This window comes from Egretta garzetta, unplaced genomic scaffold (genome assembly GCF_000687185.1).
Source record: "Egretta garzetta isolate BGI_Z169 unplaced genomic scaffold, ASM68718v1 scaffold18, whole genome shotgun sequence".
NCBI classification, from domain to species: Eukaryota; Metazoa; Chordata; class Aves; order Pelecaniformes; family Ardeidae; genus Egretta; species Egretta garzetta.
This window is the reverse complement of record NW_009260616.1, coordinates 7,185,431-7,210,424: the sequence shown is the minus strand read 5'-3', so window position 1 is coordinate 7,210,424 and position 24,994 is coordinate 7,185,431. Positions and strand designations below refer to the sequence as shown.

Below are 24,994 nucleotides of genomic sequence, written 5' to 3'. Positions count from 1 at the left end.
CCTACTCCCTGAGCCATGCTGTCCCTTGTTAACAGAAAAGAACCACAGATTAATCAAAAGAATACGTATCAGAGAATATTCCATTTAGAACAAAAGGAGAAATGATTAGCAATGTCATAAAATTGCAGCTGGTAACTTAAATGTCTGCAAGGATTGCAGACAAAGAAGCAACGCTCAAAACTCTAAATTTAAACACAAATAAAAGGCCTTGTGGAAAATCAAGTGCCCCTACATTTGAAATAAAATGTATGGAATAGGATGTCAAAGAAACCAGCAAAAGCAGCAACCATGGAAGAAAAATTATTACAGGGTACATAAACACTAGTTAGAGGAATAGCATGGCCTTCTTCCATCTTGGAAGGCTGTTATGTTACTAAAAGGCAGCAATAAAAGATCAGAGCATTGTTAATCAGCATGAAAGGAGAAGATCAGCCAAGAACAGCAAAAAATAAATATATTTTTAATGGCTATTAAAAATCGCAGGTCTTCTGGCCAAGCAGGGAGTCTGGGATGTCTGGTTACCTCACTCTAGCAGGAGACACAGTAATTGAATTTACCCTTTGGTGCTTGCACAGAGGAGGCTGAGGTATGTAGGAGCAGACAGTACTGGGAAGCCCGGACAGCTGCTTCGTCTGCCCTCTTGGTGTTGGGTTTGGGAGGCAACGGCTTCATCTCTTTGTACAGAGCAACTGAATAACCCCGAGATGCTGTGGTGCTCAACCATTGTTCGTAACAATAGCTTAAGTTCACAAAGCCTAAATTCCACCTATGTTTAATATAGTAGGTAGCACTTTTTACAATATATAGACTTTCCTACATAATTCCTACGCAGCAAATAGAATGAAAAGCAACACATCAGTGTTTCAGTAACTGTAAGCCTCGCAGAACAATGATGTACCCACTAGAGGAGCAGGACATGGAGTCACCGTGTTAAATAAAATATTATCTAAATCCTACCCTCCTGGAGGAGGATCTCACTGCTGGAGTTTTGATATCCCCTGTGGTCTTTCGGAAGCTGCCAGACACCTCTCCAATGAAGCTGCAAGCTAGACTTATACCCAAACACCATCTCACTAAACGTTTTTGGCAGGAGGGCATACAAAATGAGGTCAGACTGCTAGCTCAAAGGTATTGGGTATTGCTCATATACTAAAGAGAATTGTTCTGCACGTTGCGACTTTCCTCACTTACTTTCTAATGCAGAAGTGGATCCATCTTTCACGGGAGTTTCTGAACTGAAACAGTTAGAAGGCTTATTTCATAGGAATATATTCAGTAAAAATAATGAAGTACCTTACACCACGCACCAGCTATTGCCTCTGTGGGACTTAACTACTGTACATACGACACTGTGACCGGGGCATTGCACGGAGTTGATGACACCCTGCTCCAGGGAAACTGAAGACTGAAAAATAAAAAGCATCTAAAACATGATACTTCTGGTGAAACATACGCCAACAAACTGTCTCACCCGTGGGTCATTTAATATGTAATTTCAAAGCAGATGTATTTTCCCTAATGCTATTTACAGATCTCTCAAACTGCAAATACAATTCCTTTTGTTGCTCAGACTTTTTCCCAGCTGAAATGTAACACTGATACAAGTCTGGGTGTTATTTTAGGATGTCACTAATCTTTTTATTTTTATCTTGCATTGCTTGTTAAAATCTCTTTGGCTCCCATTTAAACATCTGTGGAAAATACAAGTGGATTTACATTTCAATAAGAAACTTTCATTGATTGTTTTTTCTCCTGAATGAAATCTCTCCTCCTATTTTCATGTTTTCATGGGAGGAAATCCAATTTTCTTCTGCCAATTCCTTATTTTTGTTTGGTTCTTTCTGAAACCTTTAAATTACCTCTTATTCTTTTACTGGTTGGGAGAAAGGGAGAAGGATCCCTTAATTCATCTCACGTTTTGGCCATTCATTCTTAGCAGGATCTCAAAATGATATAGATTATATTCTCAAGTAATATATTGTAATATTTTTTACTCAGGTAGCAATTACTGAGACAGCTTTGGATTTTTAAAACTCCATCTGTTGTTCAAGCATAAAATTCTGTTAGTGATTGCATTGATCAGCACACTCTAACCAAAGGCAGGTCAAGAAAGCAGCATTTAAGATCGATGGTACGTTTCAGCTGGGGTTCAGGGTCTGGATCTGAAACTGAACCAAAGCCAAGAATAATGCTCCATTTATTTCCATGGCTTTATTTCTCATTTTGATTAAAAAGAAAAAAAAAGAAAACACAGAAGTGCTTTAAATCTTACAAATCAAATGTAGTCAGAACTGTACAGTATAATCCCACAGGTTCAAATTCAGGATCTAGAGCTTTAATTTTCAAATGTATGGGGTTTAAATTTAATGGTGCATGTAAGATGGTCCAATCTAGCACTTTACTGGATTATCTTGTCTTATTTTTACCTTAAATTAATATAAACCATGGATCAAATGCTCTTGCCTAAAACAAACAATGCGGTCGCAAAATGTTAATATCAGAATAAGTCTTTTCAGGAGCTTTTTGGCAATTCCTGTTAGATGTCATAGAGGCTACAAGGATCTTCCACATATAATATTGCTTTCATTCACAGCACCAGCAACAGGCTACTCTTTGACAGTTCTAATTTCAGTTCAATTTTGATAAATTCTCAAAGCTAGGCCTATCCAAAGCTACAAGATTCACAGCATGAGATTAGAAATCTTTTGGAAGTGGGCTTTATCGCCTGTTGTCTGGGACTTTAAGAAGTCTGGGGTTCTTAATAGCATCTCAGGGCTTATGTTTTCACTCCTGATTACAACCAGAATAGCAAAGAAATTTTAGAAGTGCTTCACCATCATACTGCCCTATTCAGTATCAATTCTTAAAAAAACCTATCTTTTGTAGACAGAAGCACAGTTATGCCAAACCAGTTCATCTGTCTATGGTTTGCATCACCTGACTCCAGTGCTTAATAAAAGCAAGTATCCTACATGAACTGTTAAAGCTGACTTAATGCAAAATGTTATCACTTGCTGCCTGGGCTCCTGCCATCCTTCCTCTGTAGGATGAAGGCATACATTGTACATCCTCCTGCTTTCTATGGTCACTTGCAACTTTGAAAAGCATCCATAGGACAGAACCCGTTTGGATACAGAGAAGTTCAGATATCCCAACAATATAAGGCTGTAAAAAAAAAAAATTGGCCCAGGGGAGGGGATGAGACAAAAAATAGGTATTTTTCTTATGCTTTTTCATTGGTGGTTTTGGGGAATTTTTTCTGCAAAAAGCTGAGAAGGGTCTAGCTGCACACAGAGAAGCACACACAACCAAAGTAAACCTGCAGACTCAAAAGGAAAACTTCTGGGGAATCCTCTTTGAGACAGCAGTAAATGGGGAGCTCCCATGTGCTTTTGATGACAGCACACTGTCTGCTTCTTCAGGTTTCTTTATTTACTGTGATATGAAAACAGAGACAAGATTTCAAGGTTTTCACTTCATGAACATAGTACAGAAAATTTAAAAAGATGGTAGATCCTATGGGAAAATAAACCTTTACTTTCTTACCTTTTTTAAAGACTTTCACCCAATTTATTCTGATTGTTTGACTCTTATAAATTAAGGACCAGATCTACAACACCTAGTGAATTAGTGCAGCGCTGCTAACCAAGTCAAGTTCATTTACATGAGTCCAGATCTGAATCATCTGTTGCCTTTGGGTACGTCTTCTGCAGTAAGTGATTTCCCCAAACTGTTTAATCGCTTTGGAGTGTTAGGATATTTTTGCTCTCTATTAATGAGATTAGCTTTATTAGATTTATCTAAAGTTTCAAAAGATGATGTCATTTTAAATTACTAAAGCAATAAAATTGAGGAGGTTTGAAAAAAAAATCCTAACAAGTTTGCCAGCATTGTAAAGTGAAAAAGAAGCAGTCAGAACTGGTGAAACATTCAACATGGATGAGGCAGGTTATGACTGGGAAATATGGAAAATTATTTGTCCAACTGCATAATGACTTAATAAAAACATGTACTTTACACGGTGCAGGCTACTATATCACCGTTTATACTTGTAAAAACAATCTCCTTTTATCTCTCCGGGCTGTGGAACATCTGGTAAGCAGCTTCCATGCTGCATTCTTTGTTGCCCACTAAAACTTTAAGGTTTGAGGAAAACCCATTACCCAACTTGCCCCTAAAAAGTAAATATTTTAAGAGATCCACCAAAATGTCTGAGGATAATTCACTTATTTATGGACATGCTATTAACTTTATAGTTCAAGCCAGTTCTGCCTCAAAGGTTCTGCATCTGATGGTAAGAAACCTGTTTTTCATGGCTGATGGGTGGGAGGAAGGCTAGCCCTTCTCAGAAGGAACACTTTTATTAGCTTTTGAGAACTGAGCTGTACAGTGCAACTCAATCAAATGTAGTAAGCAGATCTGAAGACTGAGCTTCTCAAAAATATTTCCGCCATGAAAATGGTGGGGATTTTTCTCACAAGTATCTTCTTTCTAGCTCTTTTTTTTCTCTCTCTCATTGAAAAAATCAACACCCAAACTCTAAAATTTTTCCTCTCCCACCTACCACATCAGTTTCCCTCAGGACAGTCATGCTCTTCCCCATTTCCCTCAGCTGGTGGTGTTTCCTTCAGCTCCCCTCTGCTCATATCTAGGGGTGACACCATGGAGATGAGCTTGCAGGTCAGAGTCAGAGGGTCTCTTTTGGAACTTAGTCTGATCTTCTTAAAAAGTGGAAGGCACAGGAGTGGAAAAAGATTATGCAGCCTGTTCTAAATCAAACCTACAGATTTAGTGCAGCTGCATAACCCCCCAATATTTTTATGTTCCCTTTGCTCCAGAGCAGCAAGTTCAGAAACACCCATATTTTTACATGGTTTGACATTTGCCCAGCTTACTCTTAGCTCAGGAAGGGTCACTGGATGCCATGAGATACCAGGAGAAAGAGACAGCTCTGCAGCAACATTGCCCTCCAGGCACGCTGTCACTCAGTCTCAGTCCTCACCATGCTCAGCAGGATCTGAGCCCAGGGACCTGTCAGGGACTTGAGCAGCACAACACTCAGACCTGCCTGTGCCCAGCCCTTCCAGAGGAGCCCTATCAAGGCCCATAGAAGGGATCTCAATGGCTTTGGGCTCCTCCACCTGCATAAACTTCTAGGGCTGGGCCTGGCTTCACACCAGAGCAAATTTCTAGCCTGACAAAAACCTATACGGGGGATGGTTCACTCTGGCAGGAAAATGTCTGAGATGCTAACCATACAGTTTTGTGTTAGGAGCCTGGCCAAGACAGGCCAAGTAATGGCATGGTCCTAAGGATGAAAGGCATTGGAGTTACATCATTTCTAGACATTGCAAAAGGACACTTAAGCATGAATCTGAAAAGGTTTACTTCGAATTAACATTGAAAACATATGCGCAGGTCCTAAATTGAGCTCTTATGGCTTGTACGTTTTGTTATACTGGCACTTCCCGCCCCAGCTTTGTTTAATCTTACCCAGATGTGCAGCACTACAGAGACCCAGACATAAGGCATGCACATTTACTGATCCACCCCAGCCTTGCAAACTGTCCAACAGGTGGGATCGCTGAGGAGCGATTTATCCTGGTGGTAGCAAATGTACACTATGAGGGAGATGCTCTGGGTCAACAGGAAGATATGAGGCAGGGGAAGGAAGTTTTACTTGTATTAGCAACTAAGTGTCAGGATTCTCTGGAGGAAGCCCATGATGCCAAAGGCAAGGTACAACCCTCTCCCATGATCACCCTCCATTCCCCTACCCCCATTCGACTGCGTCCTTCTTCCTGACTTCGAAGAGGAGAAAGGAAGAAGATCCCTCTCTTCTCTTCCTCCTGCCCTGCACTGTGGATGAAAAGAGAGGACAAACCCACAACATCCCCTCCCCTGGGGCTCCCGGGCAGGCTAAGGAGGCAGTGCTGGCACGGGTTTCATTGTTTAACTTAATGCACACAGGATCGCATTTTTGTCCTTAGCTTTTAGCCTGTTTCTTTTTAAGAGAACATACTGGATAAAAGTCATTGCTTAGGGCGAAAAAAGACACTGGGCTTTGAGTTTCATTCAAGTTATTAGTCCAAGCTGACTTGTGGTATAACTGTAATTGTGCCAGCTATCTGGTTAAATGTCCAGCTTGCTCCGGTTCTGTGACTGTTTCTCCTCAGAGTAGCTTGTAGCCGTACAGAAAGGGTACAAGTCTTAGCACTTGGAGTCGACAAGGAAAACTATTACTATTAAGTTCACAGGTTTTGGTATTTAAAGGGTGGGGTGTTTTTATGCTGCCTGTGCTGCTCTTAAAAAGTTCTCCTTTGCCATTGTTCCTTCTAAATAACCTATTGGAATCCAAACATGAAAAAAAACGAATAAAACAGCAGAGAATGGCAGCAACAGCAAAATGCTAACAGAGAAGTAACTATTTACCTGTAAGAAACAACCAAAACATCAGAAAATGGGATCCAGCTAAATAAATAAAGTGAAGCATTAGCTTAAGTTTAGTCTGCAACCATCCTACAGACCTAGAAAAAGGACTCAAGAGTCCTGTTAGCAGCAGGTCCTGGGTGGGGGGAGCTGGGATGCTCTGACTCCTTCGGGAGCCAGGGTGGAGTTCGCTTCTCAGCAGCACTCGTCTCCCTTCCCAGATCTCCAGGAGACTTCTCTGTGAACATCGGTGGTGGTTTTCAGGCATCTGTTTATTTGCAGACCCCCTAAAACATTACACTGGAGAGGCAGAGTACACAATACTGCCTTAAATCTCATTGCTGCTAGGCTTGTTTTTCTTAGTTACCATTCACTGGCCTTTTCAAAGTAGTCCACAGACAGTCCAGAGGTGGGAAAGCACTGCCCTTGGTCCCTCACCTGTGGCAGCAAAGGAAGGCAGCGACAATGCCCAAGCTGAGAAAGCATACATCCATCACAAGCAAAAATCCAGGATGGGTTCACAGGAAGTCCTTTGAGAACTTGCTATGCCCTTGCCCAGGAGGGTGTTTAGGACTGTCCTAGGAGCTGCATCAGCTGCTTTTATACCAGGAGACACGCTCTTAGGAAGATCAAAAAGATGGTAGAGTCTATTAGAAATGCCAGAAGATACCATGCAGGGAGCCCTGTTCCTTCTGGTACCAGACTTACATGAGGTCAGAGGCTGAAAACACTTGTTCAGGAAATAAACCTGCTCTCTTCTGATGGCAGGGACATGGTCAATTCAGCCCCTCCTGCAACAGATGAGATTTCACAACCTGTACATGCATGGGATAACAAAGTACCCAGAAAATACAAGTGAGAAAGGGTACATTGCTTTTGAATTCAATGAAAGTTAATTCACTATTTTCAAGAAAGCAGCAGCAGCCCTCTTCAAAGCAGAAGTATCTCACCAAGTGCCCACAAGAATGGTCTGATGAGGCGAGAGAGGGCTTTGTGATTTCAGGATCAGGCCCTCTGGGAATGAATAAAATAGAAGGTTGTGTTATGCTGATAATATTCTTCTGTACATTTCAGTCTCCATAATGCTCTGGACACAAAACATTTAATTTAATTAGGGATAGAACAAGAAGGCCATGTTATGGTTTTTGTTTTGAAGAACTACATTAGTCAGGTTGTGATTTGCACAACCCAAATCAGGGATGGTTTAAATCCAGGTTCCATTTTTAGCCAAACCACTAAAGTCCAGAGGGGATAGAGGGCCCAGATAAAAGGTTTTGAGTTTAGTCTCATGTCTATAATGGACAAACTGGAGTGGTTTGGGTTTGAATTTTGTAAAACCTCATCACTCAGGTTTTGGTTTTGCAAAAACAAAAACAACTTGGTTGGTTTGGATGTCATTCCATTTCATCTGAATCATTAAATTTGGAGGAAGGGATGGGGTTGGTTAAAGGCTCCATTTATGCTCCATCTCCAGCTTTAACAGCACTGTTGTGATTTTTCCTGTGATTTTTCAGGATACAAAGAAAACCAGCCCAAAAAAAAAAAAAAGTAGATTATGAAGTCAATTTAGGACTCATTTCTTTGAGATGCTAAGCAATTCTGCAAGGTATCAAGCTAACATGGCTTCCAGCACCTTTACAAGATGTTGAGAGAACATGGTATTTTGTAGGAGACTAAGCCAATGGCACTTTACAGGTCAGACCCTTGATTGGCAGAGCTGTCGCTATGCCTCTGAAGCTTAATAGCCAAGGATCTGCTCCACTGCACCAAATTTCACTGTTGTAATCAAGCATGTAAATCCCATGCATGAAGTTAGTCAACTTGGATGGAAGCAACTGGAACCCTAAAAGGTTAGAGATTTAGGAATTCAGATGACATTTGAAACTGAGAATTCATATTCTCTGATCTGAAAGGTTAACACTGTCCAGTACAGGGCATGCGTTAGGAATGATTAGAAAACCAACAGCTGATTCACAGTTATGAAACAACTCATTTCAACAATGCTATTCATAATGTAATTCAGTAATGTTTTATTAGTCTTTCTTCTTCTTCCTTTGTATTGATTTTTCTTAAATGTAAATTCATATATAAAGCAAGTTGCTGATGTTTTCAGAAATCAGTCCTAGTTGTGTTCTCTAGAACAATTTTCCCTCCTCCTTTTTGATTGCTCTAGTTTCAGCAAATAAAAAAATTAAGATCTAAATAAAAATGTGTATTGATATAAATATAGACATTGTCGGTGTTACTAAGAATCAGACCCAAGCTGTTAAATTTAGGTACTCTTAATTTGGAGTAGAACAAATGTCAATGCAAGGTTCATTAAGATACCTCCTTTGCTCAAACCAACGTTGGATCAGTTCTGTACTCAACAATTACATGTCTGTACAGTGCTATCCGATAAATATGTGAGAAGATGTTAATGAAAAGTAAAATATTTATGTCACCTGCTTACTAGCATTTGATCGCTAGATCCCTCTAATACTGCTACATCCAAACCCTTCTTTCACACCCAAGCCCTGCCTCTTAATTTTCCCCAAATGACTGCTTCTTCTCCAGATTCCAATACTTTATGATTAATGCACTGACTATGTGGTAGAGCTGGGCCAGCGGAGACATCTAACCTCCACACTTTCCTGCCCAACCTCCTCAATACATCCAGGTTTCCAAAATACCAGGGTCTGTAGAGGAGCACTCTGGAAGACCGAGCAGATTGGAGGCACCTGTGCTCATTGTCTTACTGTTCATTCTAGGTCACTGTTAATGACTATGTAATACATTAATCAATCTTATTGTAAGCTGTCTTACCCATTTTCTGACTTCTCCGAGTCTCTCGTTTACACCTTCTTTTTTTCTTTGTTTTGTCTTTTCTTTCCTCTCTTTAATTTTTTATTCTTCACTTTCTCAACTAACTTCAGGCTATGCCCTTTTCCCTCCATCTCTTACCACAGCTCCCTCATATCCTTCCTCTCTCTTACCATCCATATACCTATATCGTAATATCAATTGTCCATCTTAACCCCTTCATTACTCTGTTGTACTATAATGACATTATAGCGTGAAATTACTCTAAGGAGTCGCATTCACCCTCACAGACAAATGAAGGATTGTGGCTCCCAAGCTTTCTGGAATTGTTTCACACACCGCATTCAACCTTACAATCCTCAGCTGTGTATTGGCAAAGTTCTTCACTTAAAACTGTCCTGAGTGCAGTTTTCAAAGACTGGAAAGCAGTAGTATGATTTTGCATTTTGTACATACATCTAGATACGTGTCTGAAACAGAAACACAACCTTACGTCTTTCCTGAGTGCAAAATAGCATTTTATGTTGCAGCTGTAAGCTCTACAAATACTTTGGCTTTTCTATGAATACACTCCTACCAGATGTGTACCTAGCCTCTAAACTACAGCTTTGAGCACAACAGGCTATCAGGCACCCTACGTACTTCAGCCTGAGACCCTACGATTCCTGTCGATGTTGCCTTCAAATACACAGGAAGCCTCACGGTGCCTTTCTGAATAGGACATCGCCTGTTGTTAAAACTTGATTGTTATCTGCACTGTGGAATGAGGTCCAAAGGGGAAGCAGATTAACTCGAAAGAGCTGCTCTGGCTGTCCTGCTGTCAGCTTCTGCTCCAGCAACTGCTCTCTTATCAGAAAAAAAATGAACAGTTTTCCTGGGGGTGTGTGGTTGCACGTTGTCTTCAGGCCCTAGACCTTATTCCTTTCCTGCCAAAAGGAGGTTAAGAGCTAATTTTAATTGGGGGAGGAAAGAGGGGGAGCAAAAGTATCAGACGCTTTCCAAAAATTGTTCTCGAAGAGGATTTCTCAGATAAACCAAACCAACATTGGGCTGCGATATCAGTAAACTCCTCTACCACTTAAAGTTGTGAGAACTGAAGAAACTCTTATGAGATACTGCTCAATCTCAGTGCATAGATAAGAGCATGAAACCATTCAGTCGTGTGCATGCTGGGGATAGAATAATGGACTGTCTGGTTGAACAAGAAGAGGATGATGATGAATGCCAGGTGATGCACACTACTGGGAATGGGGAAGTGGGAGATCACATGGAGGCAACCAGTGTTTTAAAACAGAAAATTGTGATACCTACTGGAGGGAAAATTCTCCTTCTCAGTTCCCAAAACAGACCTGATGTTTACATATTCTGGCATAACTGACTTACACAGCATGAATACTAACCTGGATTTTTTCAATTCCCTACCTCAACCTCATCCAGACTTCCGATAGCACTCTAGACTCACTATGGAGTAGACCCAGGAAAAAACTGAAAGGGTGGACAAGCAGCAAAAGCTTCTCTTTACAGACAGCAAAATAAAATAAAATAAAATAAAAAAACAGAAATCAGGGGAGATGCTGAAGATTGCTCAAGACCAGAAGTAAATCCCAGGTTTCAGGGCTCTCACTCTGTACCCTGAACAATATTTCACCTTTCCAGAACTCATATTGAAAAAATATCAGTGGGAAAATGATAATGTCAGGAAGGGCATTGCATTTCCTCAGACCTATTAAAAAAACATTTTGCTCTTGTCAGAGTAATGAGGGATAAATGAGAGATTTGTTGGAAAAAAAAAGTCAAACAGAGCTTTAAGATGGAGGGGTGTTAGATTGGCAAATTTTGTCACAAAGGGTTGTGGGAACTATTTTTTCTGCCTTTAACTAAGGAAATGAAACGCAAACAAGTCTCCTTTATAACTCATTTGAGATTTTTAAGCACTGAGAACTCAAGAATTTCATTACTAACACTCCCATGGCAACTGTAACTTGTCCATACTGCACATGTATATGGCACCATAAAAACTAACACTCCAGACAGTAATAGAAAGTTTCTGAACAATACTTTTGTACTATGGTGGTTATTGCAGAAATTAAAATGCTGATTTCCATCATATATGTTGTACCAAAATGTCAGCCAGAAGGCTGAAGTAATATTAGATAGGTTTCACTTAACCATTAAGGCACTCTCTTAACTTCCTGGGAGAAGTTCCCTTAACCTCTGCATCTTCCTCGAACCTTCTCCACCTTCACCCACGAACCCTCTCCACCTTCACCCACCTTCACGCTGTCCTTGGCTATGTCCACTATCATAAGCCGTGAGACGAGAAGAGCTGCAGATTTGTTGCACACATGGGAGGATCGTAGTACACCCACTGGGATTCATCATTGACTCTGTTTCACAAGAACACAAGAACAGGCCAAAACAGAGGCATCACCAGGCACATTGGCCAATTCTTCAGTCCTACCTGCAGATGTGAGGTGTTAGATCATTCTGCTACTTGAAAAGCAAAGCTTCCCCCCAGGCTGTGGGGTGATTTTCTCTCCATGCACAAATCCAGCATTGAGGGCAGTTAATCACAGTAGAAATAGAGCTTTGATGGTTTTTTCACATGGCCTCAAGGTTATGCTTGGCCATCAGGCAGGAAGTCTTGTTTAGTACATCTGCATTAAAAAAATACTAATAAACCTTCTGTGAAATGTATGGTGTATAATGAGCGAGTTGTTGTGATACCGTCTTTCACCTCTTCGATAGCAGCTGAGCTTGTGGAAGCCAAGCTGAGTCAGGAAAAAGTTGGCTTTATCTTTGTGTCTGTCCAAGAAGCACCATCTGGCATCCACAGCTGGAGAACTCTGCAAAGCTTGTCTTGGTGTCACGTCTGCCATCTGGAGGCAGAACAACCACCTAATGTATTCAGGTGACCAACTGCTTTGAGTCCAGCAGGGGTACTTGCAGTATTGAAGAGCATGAACAGTATATAGGTCCCCAGAGGAAGACTTGGTGCTGGAGCACACAGCTAGCAGCAGTTAGGAAGCCTGTTTTTCTTGCACCCATGTTCCCACTTTTTTGCTTGTCCTTTCTGAAACATCTCTGCTGCCTTTTGCTCTTCTGCTCCCTCCAGTGTTGCTCCCAGGATGGGTTTTGCTGAGCCTCTGGTTCACTCCTCTCCTCCAAAAACAGTTCCCACCAGCTAAAATGGGCAGACTGTCAGCAAGCGGGACCCCATGCAAAGCAAACCAAAGAGATCTCTCCTATTTACAGTGCGCCTCCTCATCCTGGCCTGCCGCCCGGGAAGAGAGCCATGGATGGGGAGGAGATGGCTGCACAGGCTGAGCAGGTTGTGGGGACAAGGAAGCTGGTAGTTTGAAGGGAAGCTGAGGGTGTTGGCCAGGGAGCAAGTGGAAAGATGAAAATATGGGAGACTCCTGCTTCAACTGCGTTTTTGGCAGCTGTAGGACTGTTGTTGGCTCGGAGAACGGTACATGACTGGCACAAATAGCTATTTGGAGGAACAAGGGAAAGGGAACACTGTATATTTCACATACAATTTGACCCACCATAATCAAATTTATTAATAATAACCAGCAAATAGCTGAGCAGTAATGAAATGATACAGAACATGTTCTGTGGAAATTTCTAGACAGCACCAAAACTCTCATGCTGAGTTCTGTAAAACACTACCCTTTTAAGGAGGAAAGAAGCCATTTGAAAAACAGCCTTCCCATCTTCCCATCAGTCAGATGCAGCAGATGGATTCAGTTATGGCAAAATCAATAGAATGAAGAAAGGAATTAAAAGTACTCAGGTAGCTGAGCACTAATATATGCAAGCAATAGAGTCAAGGCAGCAAAGGAGGACATATTGCCAGTGATGGGGAGCCAAACAGGGAAAATATCTGAGGGAGAGGGAGAAGGACTCCCAGTCCTGGAGTTTCCCCAGGCAGCTCTGTTCAATGACACCACACAGTATAGCTGCCCATACTGGGGAGCAAGCTCAGCTGGCCTTGGCCATGAGAGATGGTGAGGCGGATTCCCCTAGCAAACTCTGCCCTGCATGGCGCTGGGCAGGCAGAAAACCTTGGGTCTGAAGGTACATCTACACACAGGAATATAGAGAGAAGTTGGAGAAAGACATGTCCACTGAACCCAAACAAAGATTGCAAGCAGTGAGGAGGGAAAGACAAGTAGCGTGCTAGTCTGGGTTTTTTAATCAGATAGAGTAAAGTCAAGCTCCATGAATTGGCACTCAGTGATTCTTATATAGGTCTAAGAATATATACATATGGTTCTCCATGACCCATATGAAGGAGGTGGTCAGAACAAATTATCGTAATGGTCTCTGCTGGCTTTAGACTTTATGAATCTCTGAATTTATGAATTTATTTTTGAAAGTACTGTCCTCTTATGCCCAGCAAGATACGCTGTGGCTCCAGCAGCACTTCAACGGCGAGCCAAGTGGGAGCCACACAGGGAGAGTAAAGTCGCGAACAACCAGGCAGTGGGGTTACTGCAATAACTATTTCTGCTACTATTTAGAAAAAAAAACTTAAAGATTTCCAAGTATTTTTTCCGTATGTGGAAAAAAATAGCTGCAGGATCCAGGTCTCAGCATGGGGAGAAGTATCTGGGCCTGCCTGGGAAGGCTCTGCTCTGCAGCTGGTCATTTCACACTGCTTATCTCACAGCTGCCACGCAGTTTTGTCAGCACAGCGCTGCTTCCTGACTAGCGCACTCCATGAATCTTTATCTACTGTCAGTGCATCATGCAGAGAGGATTTTGTTTATATACACACATGCACGTGTGACACAGAGCTCCCTGGAGCTGCACGCATTGCAACCTGTGCTTTGACCTTTTCCCTTTGCTGGCTTTGATCAGACTGCAAGATTTTTGTTGAGGACTTGCTATATATGCAAAGTAGATTTTGGGCGGTGTGATAAGGGGAAAGCAGTGGGATGCTGGCTGAACAAACAAACAAACAAGCAAACAAACCCCAAACCGCTTCTAAAAATTGAATCTTGCTGTCACATGATTCTATTTTGGCTTCTTTTTGCAGCATTTAATGATAACCACGCTGGTGGCTGCCCTTGCAAAGCCTGGCTGCAAATCCCCCGCCTTAACTGTGCTGTGCTCCTCCAGGTCATCCCATAACCCTCTTTTCTCTCCTTCATATTTTCCCACATAGATCACTGCATTTGCAGTCGTAATACTTAAAATTGTAAACACTGAATTGTTTGCCTGCCTGCCTTGGAAACACCGCAGCCAGTCCACCCGCATGTGTGTCCCTTTGCTGTCCTTCCATCCCACTCAAGCCGCTTCGGAAGCTGCGTGCCGCTTGTCCTCGAGGCTGCTCAGGGAGAGGGTGCTCTGCCTGAGGGATGGGTGCCCTTAGCACACCCCAGAGGTGCCCCAGTCCCAGGAGGGGTTTCGGTCGGGCCTGGTGCCTGCTCAGCCATGGGATACAAACCATAGCTAATTAGGCTCATTCATTCCAGCCCGCAGGGAGCCAGTTGTTTTTAAAGGGAACTGAGTAGATCCCAATCTTGCATGGAGGGGCTATGGCCCCAGCTGGGGTCATTGGGGTGTCAGGAGGGACGCGGCTGAAGTTCACAGACGTGTCCCAGAATGATCCAAATGGAGAAGAGGGCTGTGGGAAAGCCCGTCGCCCCCTCGCCGAACACCCCTGTCCCACCAAAAAAAACCCTGGTAAGACAGAGGAAGCTGAGATCCCTCCCTCTTGTTATTGTTGTTGGCTTGTGTTTTTGTTGCATTTGAGAGTCCTGGTCAGAAATTAGTTAAGCTCATTACACAAGGTAGTGTGAAAATAAAAGCAAAATATCCTACGTTGTATGTGCCTCTGTCATTTCTCTATGAGATGCGTAGGTTTTCTGATGTGCTGCCTTCCTTCCTGTTGTTCTTTTTTTGTACAATAACATGCTCAGAAGTCTCCAAAGCTCCATAAATATGAACAGCAAATTAGTTCTACCCAGACACGACTGTCCTTATGCCTTCAAACAAACCTGCAGTTAGAAACTGAACTCGGAGACATACAGTTACCTTTAAATTTTACATTACACATCTGAAAAAACAGAGACTGCCCAGCTTTCTGCACATTATTTGTCTTGTATTTAATTCTCAAGTTTTCATATGTTGAAAATGAGGAATGGAGGAGAAAAAGTGCAAGGAAAAACTGGACTGACGCTTCACTATGTGCTCTGCAGTGATCACTCCATCAGCCAAGAGGGCTGGCTTCCAGTTAAGGACTCTGACCTGTAATGGGTTGTATCACTGACAGGGATATATCCTCTGTGCTAAAATGTTGGCATAAGAGGTCTTAACGCTTAAAAGCCATAGCTCTAAGAGGGGCACAAACCAGAGAGTGTGTTTTTTTAAATCTCTGTTATATTCCTAACACTTGCGCAATGACCATATCCTGAAAAGGGTGGATTTTCTGTCTTTCTCAGGCCTAATTGATTTAGATCAGAATAGTTATTTGGTTTTCAAGAAAGAGTTATTGTTCCCATGTGCAGTGATTTTTATATGGCCAACAAAGCTTTGTGATGTTTCTAGCACATGGCGTGAGCACATTTACTTGAAAGCTCACTTTATATTTAGTCCAGAAGCTTGGGTTGGAAGTGGGAAAACACAAGCAGTGATTAGAAACTCCTTAGCTCTCACCTGGCTCTTCTCACTGACTCCCTGTGTGGCTTGGGATGCTGAGCTAGAGCAATTTTTAAAAACAGCCTCTGAGTGGGACTGCCCAGTTTCTGGCTAGTTGGAGACACTGTTGGCCTTTTCCTTACGTTGCTGTAAAAAATCAAATGGTTTTTTCCTCCTGAACTGGTCACATAACAACTTAATCACCTAAAAGTTACCGGACATAACTGTCTATATCAGTTTTCCCATTTCTAAATGTGGTATGCTAATATTAATCTGCTTCATCAATGTGGACCAAGAATCAGTTATTTAAAATCTATACAAACCTTTGATGTTCACTTTGAATCAGTTCATACTCAGTCTTTCTTATTACAATACAGAAGTCGGGTTGAATCAGGGTGTGCATGTGCTATATGGCATAAGGAGACCTTCTTTACTGGCAATCCAGAAGGGTCTGATTTCAGCCCAGTCCTAATGGCAATTGATGGAAGCGTTTACTGCAAGTTCAACAAGTCCCAGCTGCAAGGCTCCTTGTGCAAATGTGCAGGTTGACTGTTGCCACTTACGCCGAGTGGCCTTTGAACGATATTTCTGGACAGCTGGCAGACCGGCAGCCCGATATCCAGCCAAACAAAGTGACAAGGCAGTAGGGAATTGCTAAAATCTACCACCAAAGCTTATAGAGCCAGCAGGGGTAGAATAACCCCTGACTATAGCTGCAAAAACGAATTCTTCCAGCATAAGCTGTCTCTGAATAAAGCCACGTTCTGGTGATTGCTTCGGATGACTTTACTCGTACGAATCACGGGCATTCACTTTTTTTCAACTATTGTTGCCCTACTGTATCTGAAGCAAATGGGTTGGTTATGAAAGGGCTGCCCAGCTACCATACAGCAAAGCATTAAGTGTCCAGAATGAGAGCATTTCAGAAAAATGTGTGATAAAACCAATCCGCAGCTTACAGGTGACCAGCCACATGGAAACGTAGCTGCTGTCAAGTACCTCAGGCACTCCCCAGGGCCTTCTTCTCTGGGTCCTCGCCTGTCAGTGCTGAGGTGAAGAATGTTTTGCTGTGCTTCCAGCATTGTCAACCTGTGCCCCAAATGGGAGGTGTACAGGGAGGTCTCTGGGGCTGAGGTCTCCTTACAAGTCATCGTGCCGGGCTCTGCTCCTTGACTGGGATTTTTGGTGGGCCTGTGATGGATGAAAGTCACCCCCCTCATCTGTGTCATCACATAGATTATGCACTTTCCACAAAGAAGATATTAAAACAAATTTAAGCAGTAAACCTCTATGTGAGGACAATCATTCGTATAACGTGGCATAAGGACCAATGCCAGATTGAGCATCTGATGACAAGCAGCTCCTTTAGCAAGTATTGTCCTCTTACAGGCTGCCTACTCTTGTATTCCTAAAATTGCTACGATCTCCTTAAATCAATCAGACATGGGTGCTTCACAAGCAATTGCCAGTTTCTGAGTAAAATTTTCAGAAGCACCTTTGTTACTAAGCCCTGTCGACTTTGACCGGTACTTAGAGATCAAACACATGGTCAGGTTACTCAAACTTCTCCAGCCAGGAGTTACCACAGGTTGTGCATAAGCTGAATGGCAGTAAAAGTCTGTGTGCATACAAATACAATGTAATTTGACCTAATTTAAACCTCTCATGTTATGAGGTTAAGTTCAGAGCTGCCACAGACTGAAAGCAGACACACAGAGAGGTATTGCAGCTTAGCAGACACATGGTAACCTGCTATACTGCAGGAGCTGGGTGGTTGATCTGGGCTCTTAAGTTCTCAAATCCCTTTCAAAAACGGAATTTAGGCACTTCAAATAATTTGCACAAATCTCGCTTGTATGTTGACAATTTAAACTCAGCTTTGTGAATGCCACGTAATTTTGGAGGCACTTTTAGAGATGTCTGCTACCAATAATCATAGCACTTGAGGGGAAAAGAAAAAAAAAGCTTTCAGAAATAAAAAGTACCTCTTGACAGAGTTTCTCCTCCCCCCAACTGAAGGGATGATGGGACCTTGCAACTTACAATGATTTCTGACTCTCATGCAGAACACAATTTCCTCAAATAGTCAAAGTGAGGAGATAACTTGGTAGTGGAAAACTAAATTACCATGTACTTAGCTTTATTTTCAGAGAGGTTTCTAATGAACTTATCATGTAATTTCCATAACAAAGTGTGTAATTATTCCTCTTTTTTACTGTGGAGATTTAATATTGAGTAGTAGCCTCAGGTCTATTGCTAAACCACATGCTACAATAAAGCTGTTGTTTTGTTTGACTTTCATTCTCAGCCCTAACAAAAGGACACCCTGGCAGAGCTTGTTTAAAGTGGAAAATTGGCTACATCCCTTGAAGCTCAAAGAAAATATAATTTATTATACAGTCTTCTCAATGTCTTCATAAGCATTGTCCATTTTCTGGAAAACTGTGTCAATAAATCAGCCACTAATTGCTGTATGAAGGTCAAGTAAAAGGTTTTGTTTTTCTTCCAGTTGACTTCTGTAGGTGAAGAAACATTTGGCTTCATGGCTAGACATTCTTGGAATCAATTTCCACCAGTTCTTATGCTACTGAATGTCAAATATTTCTGCCTTTGAAACTGTCACATCATTCTGAGGAGCTAAATCTAATTGCCACCTCTTTGAAACATTTCTTTGAGCATTACTGTGGCTTTTTAATTTTTGTTTGTATTCTTTCCTTTTTTGCCTTTGGCTTTTTTTTTTTTTTTTTTGGCTCCAAAGACGATTGTGAATCTAAGTGTCTTGCTAGGATCCAGGCTAAAAACAAAAATTGCAAATGAAGCTTCACTGCTGTGTGCTGACTTTGTTAATACTTTAGAATAGGGTCTCACCTGCCCCACTGGGCTGAGAGGGGGAGTGTGGGTCGCTGGGTGTGGAGAGTTTGCTTCACAGATGCAATAGTCTGCATGGGAATAGATGTAGTGGGCGACTGAAGAGAGAGAAATATTGACAGGGCCTGACGAGAGGGATACAAAGCTGGCTGGCTGAGGATTTCCAGGCTCTAGCTGTGGGCCCTGGGAGCGCTGTGGGAAGGGCTGCCCAAGAAAGGCAAGAGGCTATGATGAGAGTCTAGCAAACAAGGCGGCGTGGAGTCTGGATGCCTTGAAAAGGAACGAAGGTAATTACAGGGATGCAACTCTTCCCTCATTTTATCTCATACAAGGAGCTGCTGGAGGGAACTGCTGTATGTAGGACATTATCACAGTTTCTTTCCCATCCTGTGGGCTGAATTACCATCTACCAGTTGGCACCAGTCCCAGAGGACTGGTTGCACCAATGTGCATGAAGCTCTGGCTATGCAACCCATTTCTTTGCTCCCCATGGTGAGTCACAGTGGACAGCTGCCACATCGCTCCTGGCATGGTGTGTGTTGCAGCATCCTTTCTGCTACGGCCACCGAGGTTCATCTCACCTATAAACATCTACACCCGGACTAATTGTCTAAACTCACTCTATAGTTATTGGGGAGAAACAGACACATCTAAAATGCAGTTCACCTCTAATAATCTTTTTACAGTGTCAACATGGCCAACATTCATTGGATTTTTGCTTCTTTCTACTATTTGTTCTTTTCCAGACCACCAACTCTTTTTCATTTTTTGTTTTCTTTGCCTTTCTTATATGTATGGTGCATGACGTCTGTTGCTTCTCTGTTGCCTTCTTCATTTACTAGATACCAGCGACATGATTAGGTGCCAGTTCCATCACAAAATATCCATTCTGAATTCACTGACCAAGCAAAAGTAGATCATTCGGTGTAGATGTTGACATTTGGCCCAATGAATCCCACCTTAAGTGAGACTTCTTAGGTGCAGAGCCTGGCAGTTGCACAATGTTTTAGAAGCAGAGAGAAATGCTACATCTTTTCCTGAAGAACTAGTCTTCCAGCTGAGCGAGGCAATCAAAATAGCAAGGACCATGCAGCAGATGATTGGGTACAGATGATTTCAGAACAGAACTGAATTTTGGACAGGAGTGTTTGGATGTGTTGGATGGGAAATGAAATCTGGGTCCATTCTTCTAAGGAGTACATAGACAGGAGGAAAGACTAAAATGAGAGAAAGAAAGAAGATTAAGAATATAAGAAATGAGTGAGGGCAGTTTGGGGAGGGTGTCTATAAATCTTTCTCATCTCCTGCTCTGTTACAAGCAGACCCAATTTTAGGAATACCCGATGGTGCCCTCCTTCCTCATGCCACCTCTTCCCACAGGCAGCCTATGTTGTCACGGTGTTGCCCCTGCCCACATCCCTGAGGAGAGATCCTGGCCTCCAACAGCACCCAAGGTGAAGGGGCTGGAGGGAAGGACTGCACGGAGAGATGTGAAGAAACTATTCAGCTCTGTTTGGATGGGAGGGGTTTGTACCCTACTGAAATCTAGAAAAACAAGTGGAAATCATAGCCATAAGTTTTGAATAAATAGAATAAATATTTAAAAAAAAAAACCAAAACAGTTCTGCAGTTCTAAGGAGAAAATAATATTTGATTAAAAGACAAAACATGTATGGGGTAACTTTTTCATTTCCTGTTCATGATGAAGGTATTACTGACATTATTTAAGCTGTGTTGAAGACATATAATGAGAGTCTAAGCAGATATAAATGTTCTTTTGGAATGTTATTTATAGTTCCTTGGTACCCAATGCCAAACGTTAATAAGGTTTATGAGAAACCAGTGGAGACTGTAAATTGTTAGACTTCTAATTTAAATCATGTTGCTGACTCCATTTGTTTCCTACACATTGATCTGACATTCAGATAAATCTGATAAAATTCTCCAAGTTGGAGAGAGATTTGTTTTCTGTCAGTGGGAATCTAACTATTAGAAAGACAAGGAGTGAGGTTATTGGGAACAAAGCCACAGGCAGTAATATACCATACTCAAATACTTCTTTTCTATTTATTTAAATGTTACAGTATTTGATAAATTGCTTATGCAGCCATTTAACTGACTCTTCTGGAAAGTGTTTATTTGCAGTCACCTCAATGTCAGCAGTGAAATGAGCTGGGACTGAAATTTCATTAAGAAAGTCATATTTCATTATTATGGCCCCAGCGATCATCACTCTGTATACATTAAGCACAAAACCTATAGAATGTTTAAATAATAATACAGCTATGGCAAAAAATGGGCATGAGCCAGACAGGATATTCACTGTTAACGCACTGGCCATACCAACAGCCTGGGCTCTTATGGGACAAATAGCTGAAGGAGTATGTGGGTCTTAAACTTTGAATTTCCTTTGATTTGCCCATTTCAAATGGCAGCCTTAATTTCCTTCAGTGCAAAGAAAACCTCAAGGTACCTGCTCTGTGCCAGATTGAGCCCTCCTGCTGGAAAACCTGAAGGAGAAGGCCAAAAAGGGAGGGAAAAGTTACAAGGATCCTCGTTAGGATGTCTCCTCCGAATGTTTCTCTTGGGACAGAGGTGATTTCCCTCCTGTTAAAAGCAAGGTTACAGAGGTGGGTCAGTCCCCCATCTCTGGACAACCACAGGGGCCAGGCCATGGGCTGATGCCCTCCTGCTTTTGAAACTGCCACCATTTTAGAGCAGCTAAATTCAGCCTTTTCCCAAATTGCACTGTAATGTGTGTCTACAAACCCAGCTTGCCCCAGCTCAGCTAAATCAGCTTAGGCATTTTCTTCTCCCAGACTACGTCTAAGTCTATGTTGTAAGGGTTTGGTATTCCTATGGAGGGACATGATTCCGAGCCTATGAAGCCAACAGAGGAGAGGGATGGACAGACAAATGGGCAGGCAGGGTGGCAGCAGCTGTGCTGGACCAAAGCAGGTGAGAGTCCACAGCACAAAGCTCAAGGCAGGGTAAGGCCCAATTAGGAGGGATATTTTGCCCAGGGATAGTCTTACACCTTAATTTTTCTTCCCATCACATACCTTATCACCTAAGTGGTCTGGTGTACCCCAAATGTCATGCACTGACTCAGAAGCCAGCTGCAATATTTGCATCTGTCTGTGTTTCATAACTCAGTAACTATGGGTTTAGAAGCCTCATTTTGAGGAAACAATATCTGGAAATAACAAATTGGGACACGGGACGCTTTTATGGCTCCTTATGCCTTACAGAGATTAATGATACGTGGAGTTTTATTCCTATTTTCTGTCAGTCAGAAAAGTCCTCAAGGAAAATAGTAACACAGAAATGTACACAATTTAGATATAGCAAATAAAACAAGCCATAGAAGGTAGGGTTATATTAGGAGTTTTGTTTGTGCCTTCGAATATACCAAGATGAAACAAATGAAAATCAGAATATCGCAGGAAAATGGGACCAAAGGGGACTTTGAAAGACAAGCAGCTCTTGGACAGCTTATCTACACTTTCCCTCCCAACAGTGTGATTCAAACCCTGCAGAAGTCGGTGTGTCTCATAGGCTTTGGTGGCTTTAGCTCAGCTCCTCAGTGTTTTACAGTCCCTTTGGAGCAAGAGAAATCTAGCTTGCCTCTTCCCAATCACCAAATAAAGTTTCCAAAATGTCACCTATGCCTTGCTGACTACAGTCTTTTCTTTTTTAATTGTACACGTGTATCCCTGAGAAACCTCATTCCAAGTTCAGGATAAACTCATGTTTCCTCTGCTTGCCAGAAGAAAATGAAAAGTAAAGCCCCATCAATTTTATTGCTCATAATTGTGGATAAAATGCAATATATTTGGCTCATATAAATTTGCTAGCAAATTATATTCAATAAAACCCTGGTGAGCAATTTAAAAGCATAAATCCCCCCATGCTGAAAAAAATCTCATAAATTATACAAGAAAAAGGAGTGATTTCATCAAAGAGCCAAGCTCTGCCCATGGAATGTTTCAATAGTACTGGATTTATAGTTTTCTGGGAGACGATTTATGATCCCTAATTTTCTGCAATAAAAAGCTCAGCAGGGATTCTCTGAATGAAATATCTTTTAACAAAGAAATAAATAAAAAAAAATCCATCTGAGAGTGAATGCAGACAATGCCATTCTTGGAGAGCTGCCCCTTTCGTGCTCCTGTTCCAAAATTAATCATGGAAGACCCTAATAAAGATTACATAGTGAGAAAGGAAGACCATTAGACTTTGAAATAAATGCATTGCACAGTTGGAGAGGGCATTTTTAGTAATAAATTCACCTGTGATACTTCATAGCCATTGTCTTTGAATAAGAATAAAATGATCAGGCTGGTTTAAAGGAAAGGTTAAACATTTCCAAAACACACAGGGATGATTACACTATATAAATAACCTAGAGGGGGAGGTGGTGCGTGAAGCCTGTGCACAGACGTGACATGTAATCACAGCAAGATGCACAGGGAGATTCACTCACTTCCCCTCATTTTAGGGCTCTAATCTGCAGTCCTTGCCAAATTTAGTGGCAGTGGCTGCAGAAGTTGCTGTTCCCACTGGCCATCAGTCATCAGGCAGCAGGGACCATGACTCAGAGCATGTATCTGTCACAGGTCACAGACCAGGGCACTAAGGTGAAGCAAGAATGAAAAGATTTAGGTTAATATGCCAGGCTGTGAATTATGACAGCTGAGGAGGCGACTTAGTGTTTCTTTGACTGCTAAAGGGGTGGGATAGAAAAAAAAATCTTCAATCATCTTTTAAAGACTCCCATATAAATCACGAAGGTTGTGACCATGATCTCCTGCTTTGAGAATCTCCTACTGGGTGGTAGGAGAGAGACAATAATGGGCTGGGTGGACATTTGCTGTAGTACACCACGGTTGTTTCTCAAGATGTTATTATTCCCATTTTATTGATAAGAAGCTGAGGTATGTAAAGATGTAAAGACCCACGTGAATGATCAGAGAAGCAGATCAAGAATACTGGGATCTGAGCACATTACCCTGCACGTCAGGTTGAGGACTGTCCTCCCTCTCTACCATACTGATCATCCATAGGCAGTCCATGACCGTAGTACACAGGCATAGGGATAGCTGCCAGGATAAGTGGGAGCAGTGACAGTACCTACTGCTGAGTACCTACATCACCGGGGTCAGCAGCAAATACTCAAAATCTCTTGCTGTCCCTCCAGGCTTCCAGACTTTGAAAAGCAGAAAAAGGGTGAAGGTGCAGTTCAATTACATTTCTCATTTCTATCCATTGGATTTTCGCTGTTTATTTCTCCTGTGTGAGGGCTCCAATCTAGGCCCCCAAGCTTTCAACTTCCATGGCAAAAAATAGCCACAGGCAGTTAGGGGCTGATCCAATGCCCACGCAAGCCTGTAGATGAAAGGACTCTATTGCCTGTTATAAGTATTAGATTGAGCCCTTGCCTAAACCCATATAATGCAAATGAAAAGAAAAAAGCTCAAAAACATTTTGTTTTGACAGCAAACAATGGGTAGAAAAGGTCGATGAAGATATTTGACTGACCAGTCTTTTTCTCATCAAGTTTTATTATGAAATAGAACAAGAACTGCTGAAAATAACCTTGGTTCAACTAACTCTTTCTTATATAGCACAGCAGACTCAGTTGACAGAGCTTCAGGAAAGAAGGGCAAGAAAACTGCAGCAAGGAGGAAGATTTTTCAATAAATTAATTTAAACTCACATTGCAGCTCTGGAAGACTACCAGCTAAGAGTGCTGAGGCAGAACAGCTGGCTGAAAGGAAGGAAGTGTGTCTTTGGAAAGGTAATTTGTAAGTATTAAGCATGCAAGATTTGCTATCTATCATCTATCCCTGCTCCAAAACACTTTACGAGCACCGGGCATTTTGCCCATGTCTGACCGGCAGGACCTGGGAGTACTTCCTAGCTCCTCTGTGTAGGTATTCACGCCAGCTACATCCAGTGCCATGTCGGGAGCAGACCCAGCTCCATCCCATGGAGTGGAAACCCCAACTTATGGCTCAGGAGGTAACTGCAAAGTGCCCCTGCCTCTCCCTTGACCTGGACAGAGAGTATGTGCCCCGGGGCTAACTTACCCCGTACTGTTACAACATTTGTGGCTGAAGCAGACCAGGAGAAAGCATTCATCAACACTTCATTCATTGCTCCCCTAGAAAAAAAAAAAAACACAGTGCAGCTTGATCATTCACAGCTCTTACAAAGTTGGAGGGTTTTTTGTTTTGTTTTT

At 42.0% G+C, this 24,994-nt stretch overlaps 1 protein-coding gene across 1 annotated transcript in view; it reads right to left on the bottom strand.

Annotated features, from left to right (window-relative positions):
• The window catches only part of CENPW (centromere protein W), a 90,430-nt gene extending 65,715 nt beyond the window's left edge, over positions 1-24,715 (bottom strand). The window contains exon 1 of the mRNA XM_009645203.2: positions 24,619-24,715. Within this exon, the coding sequence (XP_009643498.1) occupies positions 24,619-24,715 (97 nt within the window). The remainder of the gene's footprint in view (positions 1-24,618) is intronic.
• Positions 24,716-24,994: the final 279 nt, after the last annotated feature.